At 60.0% G+C, this 9,399-nt stretch overlaps 1 protein-coding gene and 2 long non-coding RNA genes across 4 annotated transcripts in view; 1 reads left to right on the top strand and 2 right to left on the bottom strand.

Annotated features, from left to right (window-relative positions):
• Nucleotides 1-205: 205 nt before the first annotated feature.
• Nucleotides 206-3,389, bottom strand: SIX1 (SIX homeobox 1). The gene is made up of 2 exons (XM_080595650.1): nt 2,500-3,389; nt 206-1,475 (listed from the first exon to the last, which is right to left on the bottom strand). Exons 1-2 carry the CDS (start codon nt 3,057-3,059, stop codon nt 1,187-1,189), a joined length of 849 nt encoding a protein of 282 aa, XP_080451776.1. The 5' UTR covers nt 3,060-3,389; the 3' UTR covers nt 206-1,186.
• Nucleotides 3,390-3,825: 436 nt separating this feature from the next.
• The window catches only part of LOC308195446, a 12,868-nt gene continuing 7,294 nt past the window's right edge, over nt 3,826-9,399 (bottom strand). Inside the window, exon 3 of the long non-coding RNA XR_013951519.1 lies at nt 3,826-6,044. This is a non-coding gene — a long non-coding RNA (uncharacterized lncRNA). The remainder of the gene's footprint in view (nt 6,045-9,399) is intronic.
• LOC308195444 overlaps nt 6,676-9,399 on the top strand; it is an 18,798-nt gene continuing 16,074 nt past the window's right edge. For both annotated transcript variants that reach the window (XR_013951503.1, XR_013951504.1), the window contains exon 1: nt 6,676-7,123. This is a non-coding gene — a long non-coding RNA (uncharacterized lncRNA). The remainder of the gene's footprint in view (nt 7,124-9,399) is intronic.

The raw sequence follows: 9,399 nt of genomic DNA, 5'->3' as shown, positions 1-9,399 counted from the left end.
GCTCCGCGCTCCGACGGAGGCCACCCCGCGGCCAGGCACCCCGGGGTGCCCTCCCCGAGCCCTCCTCGTACCCCTCCATCCCTCGGTTGCAAAACAAAAGGGGCTGCGTGGAAGGAGAGCGGCTCCCCCCCCGAGCCCCCAGCGCCTCCGAGGCACGTCGCGGGGGCTCAGCCCCGCAAAGAAGAGCGCAGCCTCGCAGTTCTGCCATCAGCGCGGTTTTAATTTAGCCTCTTTAGGTACAATAGAAAAGAAACCTGAAAGCACATGCTAGTTCTGGGAACAAATAACTCGAGACGGACAGCTTCGGCCGCGGGCTCCTCGCAAGCCGAACCGGGAGGGCGGCGAGCGGGGACGGGCAGGAGAAGGCAGCGTGGGGCTGGCGGGGCAGCCCGAGAAATCCCCGTTCAGGAGGGAGCGGCCGGCGACTCGCGGTATTCCCAGCGCTGTTCTCGCTTTTAGCCACGTCGAAGCATTGCCCCGCCGAGGAGAAGGATGCCCGGGAGGGGCGCGGGCCCACGGGAGCTCGCTAGCCCCCGCACCGCCGCGTTAAGACATAGGCACTTGGTAAAACTCTAATACTGCAGCTTTTTTTTTTCTTTTTCCTTTTTCCCTTTTTTTTTTTTTTTCCCCTCCTCTTTTTAAATTTCAGCTACATCGAAATCTTTCCTGGTAACGCTAAATATGAAAAATGTAAACGAAACTTCCCCTCCCTCCTCCCGCTAGGACACAGCGCTCCGCTCCCTCTGCCTCCGTCCGAGCTCCGCGGGGACGGGGACAGGGACGAGGGACAAGGACAGGACGCCCCCCCGGCCGCCCCTGCCCCAGCACGCCTGCGGGGCTGGGATTTATTCGGGTGGAATCGGATCCAGCTGTTGTTTTTTTTTTTTAATATTATTTTTTTTGTAATTCCCGCTGGGACCAGCTCGTTTGAACTCGAAGGGACGAGGGTTTCTGCTGCTCTCTGCGTTTGGCTACGTGGAAAAAAAAAATAAAATAATAACAATAATGATGATAGCGGGAGACGCTGGGGGGGTGGGGTGGGGGGGAGAACTGGACCGACGTGGGGTCGAGTGAAAAGAGCCGAGAGTCCCGTTAAGAGGGCCGAGCTGCGAAACCGGAGGCCGTCCGCTGCGTCCAGCCGAGAGTCCGTGTCCCCGGGCAAAGCCTCCTGTCCCGCGGCGGCCCTTTAGGAGCCCAGGTCCACCAGGCTGGACGTGAGGGGTCCCAGCAGCGAGTCCTGGAGCTGGTGGGCCGGCAGGCTGTGAGCGCTCTGGGGGGCGGCCAAGCCGCTCAGGGGGTAGCTGGAGCTCCTGGCGTGCCCGAGGTTCCCCTGCAAGAGCAGGACCGAGTTCTGATCGGGGCTCTGCGGCGGAGAAAACTCTTCCTCGGAGCTGGACAGGAGGGGTTTGCTCCCGTCCAGGGGCGAGAGCTGGTTGGGTTTGTTGGTGGCGGCGTTGGAGTTCTCCGTGTTCTCCCTGCGGAGGGCACAAGCAGAGCGGGGACGTTACCGGGGGCCGGGGGGGTGGGGGGGGGAATCCGGGATGCCGGCCCCGACGGGGCCCCGCGGCCGCCCCCGGTAAAAAAAAAAAAAAAAAAGCAAACCAAAAAAAAATAGAAAGAAAGAAAGAAAGAAATAGGAAAAAAAGCAAGCGAGCGCCTCGTATTTTCCTAACGGAGCGGCCCCGCAGCTGCCCCCCGGTAAGACAGCTGCCCCGCATACCCCCGAGAGCCCGGTGAGTTAGGTGGGGAGCAGAGGTTGGGGTTTCCGAGATTTTTTTTTTTATTATTATTTCCCCGTCTTTTTAATTAAAAAGAAAAAAAAAAAAATCGAAGCGCGGCCCCGCGGCCCGGGAAGGCTCGGAGGGGCCGGCCGGCCCTATTTCCTCTCCGGGCCTCTTTAGGGCCGCCGGCGGCCGCCCCAAAGCCGGGGGGCGATGAGTGCCGGCCCCGAGCCTTCCTCCCTTCGGCCGTGCCGGCGGCCTGCAGCCCGAGCCGAGCCGTGCCGAGCCGTGCCGAGCCGAGCCACCGCCTCGCACCGAGGCCACCCCGGGCGGGTGGGGGCGGAAGGCACCGAACAAAGGCGGGGGCGGCCTGGGGAGGCGGCCGAGGGGCTCGCTGCCCCCCGGGCAGGTGGGATCGGTACCGGGGTCGGGTGGGAAGCGGCTTCCAGCCCCATTAACCCCGGGGGGGGGGGGAGATGCGGGACCCCCAGCTCCAGCCGGCTGGAGCCGAATTGCTTGCAGGGGGGAGGCAGCGCGGCTGGGGGGGGGGGGGGGCTGCAAAAAGGGCGAGGGGGCCGGGAGCGAAGGGGATCGGGGGTGAAGGGGGCCGGGGACGAGGGGGTGAGGGGGGCAGGGGGTGAAAGGGTGAGGGGGCTCCTCTCCCAGCCCCAGCCCCGGCCGGGGGCGCCGGGAGCCGGGCAGCGATCGGCGGCTGCCTCCGTAGGGCCGGGAGCGGGGAGGGCCGGGGGCGCGGGGGGTGTGGGGGGGATTTAAGTACCTTTCCTTCGCCTCGGCCGCTCGGTCCCGCTGCCTCCGGTTCTTGAACCAGTTGCTGACCTGGGTGGTGGTGAGGCCGGTGGCTTCGGCCAGCTCCCGCTTCTCGCGGGGCGAGGGGTAGGGGTTGTGCGCGTACCACTCCCGCAGCACGCCCCGGGACTTCTCCTTGAAGCAGTAGCTGGTCTCCTCGCCGTCCCAAATGGTGCGGGGCAAGGGGAATTTTCGGCGGACCCGGTACTTGCCCACGGCTCCCAGGGGTCTGCCCCGCAGCTTCTCGGCTTCCACGTAGTGCGCCTTGAGCCAGAGCTGCTGCAGCTTGGGGTGGTTGTGGGGCGAGAACTGGTGGCTCTCCAGGATCTTGTAGAGCTCGCGGAAGTTGCCCCGGTGGAAAGCCACCACCGCCTTGGCCTTGAGGACGCTCTCGTTCTTGTGCAGGTGGTCGCAGGCCGGCAGGGACCACAGGAACCGGCCCAGCCTCTCCAGGTTCCCCCCTTGCTGCAGCACCTCGCACACGCAGGCGACCTGCTCCTGCGTGAACCCAAACGACGGCAGCATCGACATGGCCGGGGCTGCGAGGCGGTGACACGGCCGGAGGGGCTGCGAGGCGAGGCGAGGAGAGGAAAGGAGAGGAGCGGGGGGTGGTGGTGGTGGGGGGGATGTCCCGGTTCCCGGTCCGGTTGCCGGTCCCGGCCCGGTCCCCGGAGCGGGGATGCTCGGTGCGGTGCCGGGGGGACTTTGTCCCCGCTCCGCCGCCGCCGCGCTTAAAGCGCCCGAGCCCCCGCGCCGCGCTGATTGGGCGCCCGCGGCTCGGCCCCCGGCACGGCACGGCCCGGCACGGCCCAGCCCGGCCCAGCCCAGCCCGGCCCGGCGGGCAGAGCCTCGGCACGGGCGGGCGGAGCCTGGCGGCCCCGGCTGCGCTTCCCTCCGCCGCCTCTGCGCGGGTGCGGTGGGGTGGGGGGGAGCCCCCCCTCGGAAAGGAGCTTGGGCTTTCCTGCCTTCCTTCCCCTTTATTTTGATCGGTTTTTATTTTTTATTTATTTTTTTTTTTTTTCACTCCCCCCTCCACCCCCCCTCCTCCTCCTCCTCGCCCGCTCGCCGTCCCCGTGCATCCAGCCCGTCTTTAATTACCTTAATGCCGGGGATGAATAAATAATGCGCAGTGAACCTCCCCGCGCCGCACTCTCCCCTTTTACCCCCCTCCCCTTTTACCCCCTTCCCCTTTACCCCCTCCTTTTACCCCCTCCCCTTTTACCCCCTCCTTTTACCCCCCCTTTTGCCCCCCAGTTTTACCCCAAAGGGTCCGGGGGGGCCCGGAGGGAGCAGCCCCCGCCCGCCCCCCCCCCGGGGCAAAGCGGGAGCGCAAACCGCACCGACCGGCGGCGCTTTAATTACCCTAATCCTCATTTGCACACCTCGCTCCAAAGCAATTATTTAGGAAAAATTAGAAAACAATTAGGCTCCCTAAACAAAGATAAGCTATTGTCAGGAGCCGGGACGGGCTGGGAGAGGAGGACAATGCGCTGAGATAAGGGGAGCGGTGGGGGGGGGTTCCTCCTGCCCCTATTTCTCCGCGATCTGCGGCGTTTTAAGCACGCTTCAGACCTCTCCCGGTTAAGAACCGGCTCTTCGGGGCTCTTTTAAACCTGGTTGCCCCCGCTAAAGCCGGGCTGATTTCTTCGGTGTGAAGCGTTCCGGGTTCCTTCATTGGGTTTCAGGAGCAGTTTGGGGCCGAGGCCGGCGGCCATCCCGGTGCCCCTGCCCCTGTCCCTCTCCGGGGGGACCCCCGGGACCTCTCCGCCCTCCCGGCCGTGCAGGGGAAAGGCCCGTGCCCGAAGATATTTTCTCCGAGCCCCGGAGCTTGCTTTCCCCGTGTATTTCGCGTCTCGGGGCCGTTTAAAATAAGCCCCTGCCACCCCGTCTGCGCAGTGCCCGTGACCATGTGTCTGGTAATTTTCCCTTGCCATTTTATTTTAGTACTTATGATGTTTCGGATGAAGTCTTAAAGAGCTGCAATGTCCTCCCAGAAGGAATGTCTGCTTGGAACAGATCCTTATTGACAAGGCAGCTGTGTGGGGACCGGAACGGAGCCTTAAAACCCGGCTCTAAAATCAACTAATACCCTAAAGTCTGGAGCAAGTGCGCAGAATTACAGCGCATGGGCTCGCAGCCTCCCGCGGCCGCTTCCTGGCCGAGCGGTGCCATGTCCAGCTGCGAGCCCGGGGACGGGCTCCCCGCCCTCCTTTCGCTTTATTTCCCTTTATTTTTATCCCTAGCCTCGAAGAAGATAGGGAAGAGCCGAGCCACGGGTTCGTACCCTCGGGCTGAGGGTGAGGAAAACGCAAAAAAAAAAAGAGGCTGGGGAAGCCCCTTGCTTGGTTTCTATCCCCCCTTCGCCTTTCTCCTCTCTTTCCTTTAAAAGGCCGACCTAAATAAACACCGCGGTGGCTGGGAAGAAGCAAAAAGTCCCTTGGCGGCCGGAGAGAGGCTTCCCCGTGATTTTGGGGAGCGGGGTTTTATTCCTCCAGGCTCCCCGAAACTGGCCCGCGGAGGGGCCGGCGGCGGTCCGCTGGTGGGCTCCACCTGGGGGCTGTGCTCAGCCCAGAGCCGCTCGTGGGGGGTGTTAATTATCAGGGGCTTGGGTTTGGTTTCTTTTTTTTTTTTTTTTCCTTTTTCCTAAAAATTGAAACCTTTCGCTTTAACCCCCGGGCAGAGGGGAAATGGCACGGGTTTGCGAAGCACGCCGTGCCATTCGCCCCCGTTCAAAATCACGCAGAAACGGTTTCGAGCCGCAAAAAAAAAAACCCCAAACATAAAAACGGTCGCAATGAAAAAAAAAAAAAAAAGAAGAAATAAAACAGAAGTGGATGCAAACACCCAAAGAACAACAAGGCGGCTCGGAGGAGCCTCCGGCCCCTTTATTTCTCGGGAGGCGAGGGGCAGCAGCCCGCAGCCTGGGCACAGCCCGGGCTTTGCAGCCTCCGGAGCCTCTCCCCGCCGGCTTCGCCTCCGCCGCCGCCGGGGCGCGGATCCGCGGCGTTTGCGCTGGAAATTTTCCTATTTTTGTGATTTTTTCGATGCGGCGAGGAACTGGGGGCTCGCGCAAAGGCACTCGGCGGGTTTTCATCGATTTCGCCGGAAAAACAAACAGCAAAACTATGGAGACAACAGGCAGAACACGCGTCCCCTCTCCCCTTAGAAATAACCCTCTTCCTAAAAGAAATTTGATTTTGTTCCTTCCTCTCTTTTTTTTTGTTGTTGTTGTTTTGGTTTTGTCTCGAAGTGTGGGGGTCTGGGGAAGCAAGCATCGCGACGAAATAAAAGCAGGAGCGCTTTTTTTTATTATTTTTTTCTTTTTTTTTTTCCTTTATCTCGGAGCCGTGTCTCGGCGGTGCTAATAAGCCGTGTGCTGCCTCGGAGGCTGGGAGCCGGCGGGGCAGTAACACAACGCTGCCCATTTCCGAACCTTTCGAAGGCGAAACCCAAAACCGGCCCATTAGTCAATGAGGTTTGTGTTGTAGAGGGCTCCTTTCCCATCCACTTGCTGTTCTGAAAAATAGATCACATTTCGTTATCTTCAGTGAGAATCTGCAACGTGATACCGGATCCGTGTTGCCTTCCCTGCCGAATGCGAGGCGCAGGGGAGACAGCCAGCTTCCTTGGCGTATTTCTAAACAATAAAGGATTTGTATTTGCTTTCTCTCCCTCTCTCCCCCTTTATTATTCTATTTTTTTTTTTTTTTAATGAGGAGGGACAAGCCCCTCTCCGTGCGCATCCCTCTTGTCTCGCAGGAGCCTTTGGCCCCGAGCGCCTGCAAACCGGCGCAACCTTTAATGACGTGTTGGTAAATCGCCCTCCGGACACCTGTAAAAACAACGCCGGGGGCCGAGGGAAGGGGACCCCGGGGAGGGGACCCCGGGGAGGGGACGGGGACCCGGCTCTGGCCCGGCTCGGCCCAGCCGGGACCCGGCGGAGGGCGCAACCGGCGCGCAACCGGCGCGCAACCGGGGCGCAGCGGGCCCTTCCTCCGCGCACTTACCGGCACGCTGTCCGAAGGACGGGAGCTGGCCACGAGCGGGTTTTTTCTCCGTGGGCTGACCCGGGCCCGGTGTCCCCGTCCCCCCTCCCTGCCCTGAGACCCCCCCCCCCCCGCAGCCCCTCTCTGCTCGCTCGTGTACCTCCGGGATGCTGATTCTTTTTAAGCTAGGAAGAATTTCCTTTCGGGAGGTGAAACCCTCCAGCTCCTCCTGTTCAGAGGAAAGTGCTAGTGATGGTAATACGGGGTGACACTAAATAAACAGTTAAAGCAGGGCTGGAAAGATGGAGTTAATTATCCAGTGAGCTGCATTTAAACCCAGACCAGGAGGGGCTGATTTGTTTTGGCGCAGGGAACCGAGGAGGAGACGAGCCGCCGAGGTCTCCTTGCTCCTCTCGGAGCCTCCTTAACTCGTCCTTGCTGCCGCCGGCCCGGGGGCGCGGGGACCCCTTCCCCGAGCCGCCCACCGGCAGCCTGCCCCCCCCCCCCGGGCGATTTTGGGGGGCCCCAGGCTCCTGTGCCACCCCCTTTGTGCTCTCGCAGCAGCGAGGTGGCCGCCCGGGTGGCTCTCCGGTGCCCGCACTCCCCCAGGTAAGTTTGTATACGAGCAGCAGCAGCAGCCCTGCAATGCGATTTCTTTTCTTCTCCTTCCTCCTCCCTTCTTTTTTTCTCCTCCTTTTTTTTTTTTTTTTTTTCTTTAAGTCTGATATTAATAATCCCCGTATGCCCCTCTTTCCGGGTCATTACGGTACTGCTGGTCTCTAATCAATCCTAATGCGATGGCAATTGGAGTCTCTGATGAATGCATCTCAGGTTTCTTGTAATGGCTCTACCACATTTTCCTGGACCTCCTTCTTTAACCTGAGATGCCAGGGGGACGTCTCCGTTCTCAGCTGCTGATTACTTCAAGATGTTTGGGCTGGTGTGGGGAGCGAGCGAGTCAGCCTGCCCCTGAATAATCTGGAACCGAATTGGATGAGCAGTTTCCTAAAACCCAAGGGGTTTAACTCCTCCGCTGCGCCGAAGCCTGCCCGCACCTCCCGCACCGCGACACGCGTGGCCGTGGGAACGTGTCTGGCCCAAGCCCCGGGTACCCGGCCCCGGGAGGGTGCCCCCAGTTGGCCCCACGCAAAGCCCTGTGTCCCCCTGAGCCACCCACGCCTCCCACCTGCACGCCCCCACGCGTGGGCACCCCGCTGTCCACCCACGAAGGGATGCACCTGCACCCGTGCGCGCACCGCTCCCCGCGTGCGCGCCCTGCACGCCCGCGTGCACGCACCCACTGGGACACGCACGCCTTGTGCACGCACCCCATCCCCACCCGTGTGCGCACCCCACGCGCGTCTCCACGCCAGAGCCACCCACTCGTGCACGTGTCCGGGTCGCCCCAGGCGTGTCCGGGGCAGGGAGCCGGGTGCTCGGGAGAGGTGAGCCCCAACATTGCCTAGGGGGTGGCTGGGGGCAGGGGGGCGCTGGGAAAATGGCGAGAAGAGAAAGCAAAAATTCGGTATTTGTCCAAGAGGGGTATGTGGCTTTTTTCTTCTTTCTTTCTGCAAGATATGACAATACTTTTTGTGCAAGAAATATAAATATATGCAAAAAAAAAAAGTTAAAAAATATGAAAAAATGGAAAAAAATCCTGCAGAAAGAAAAAGAAAAATAATTACAACTGAAAAACAAAACAAAACAAAAATTTGGATGGGCACTGCCACTTTTCCCACTGCCCCCAGTGGGGTCACCTGGGTGTGTCCGTGCCGTGGGACCCGCAGTCCCACCCGTAAGGGCCTCAGCATTGTGGTGGGGGGACAAACCCGTCACTTCTCGGTATTTATCTCTCCCAGGGTGCTTTATTTACCTGCTGGCACCTACAGCTGCCCGGGCCCACACTCCCCTCCCTTTTGGCTGTCTGAAAGCACAAATCCATATTCCCCGCCCGGGCGATGCAAAGCGCATAATCTGTTCTGTACACATGGGGTTCACACGGGGCAGAATGGGTACAAGATTTACATAAGTGGCTCTGTTTACCTGCACTTTTTGCATTTGGGCACTGAGCAAATATTTCCTCTGCCTGGGGACCGTGCCTGATGCAGCTCGGGCTGCGGGTTGGGTGCAGGCAAGATTTTGGGAGGGCATCTGGGAGCCCGGGGGGGGCCCGTCCCGCACCCGCCGCCTCAGTGGGTTTCCGAGAGCGCTGCGAGAAAGGGACCTTTCACCTCTCATTAGTGATGCCATCAGTGGCTTGGCAGAGCGGAGCTGAGGTCACGTTACATATGGCACGCAGTCTGTTCAGCGCCGGCAACGCCAGCTTTGAAATTTTAGAGAGGGGAAAGGTCACCTTGCGTAAGCCGGGTCTGGGGGTCCCCGCTCTGTCTGCGCGCGGGGTGGGCGTCCATATGCCTCCGTCGTCGCCGGCCTCGCTCCGTCTGGCCCTGAGAGATGCTCAGCCCCTTTTCTCTTCCTCCCCCTGAATTCGCAGGGAGTCGCTGAAACGAAGTGGTTGCTTTCGTACCGCCTCGCCTTTTCCTTAGAGAATGTCTCTGTGAGCGCTGTGTTGTTGGTTTTTTTTTTTTCTCCTTTCTCTTCCCAGCATAAACCTGTCTTGCATGACTGATTATTTTTTCAAGCGACGTATAAAGCAGCTTTCCAGGAGAAAATGAGTTGTATCTGTTTATCAGCAGATCTGTCCGGACGGATAAGTTTACCGTTCTCAGAGCTGGGTATATAATTTCATAGACCTTCAAAATGTCTCGCTTCCATGGTGATTAAAACTTCTCACTCCTGAATCTTGCTGGGGTATTTCAGGTTTCATGCCACTGGATCTTAGAAAAGCACATCTGTACAGTTGTATTTCTTTCATCTGAAGAGCC

Source organism: Anser brachyrhynchus, assembly GCF_964034855.1.
Source record: "Anser brachyrhynchus genome assembly, chromosome: 5".
In the NCBI taxonomy this organism is placed as follows: Eukaryota; Metazoa; Chordata; class Aves; order Anseriformes; family Anatidae; genus Anser; species Anser brachyrhynchus.
Note: the sequence above shows the minus strand (reverse complement) of the source record. Positions and strands in the feature narration are given on the sequence as shown.

Excerpts from the sequence above, each read along its gene's own strand:
- SIX1 (XM_080595650.1), bottom strand. The coding sequence starts at position 3,059 with ATGTCGATGCTGCCGTCGTTTGGGTTCACGCAGGAGCAGGTCGCCTGC. Across the intron at positions 1,476-2,499 it reads GCGGCCGAGGCGAAGGAAAG|GGAGAACACGGAGAACTCCA; the intron begins GTACTTAAATCC and ends TGCCCTCCGCAG.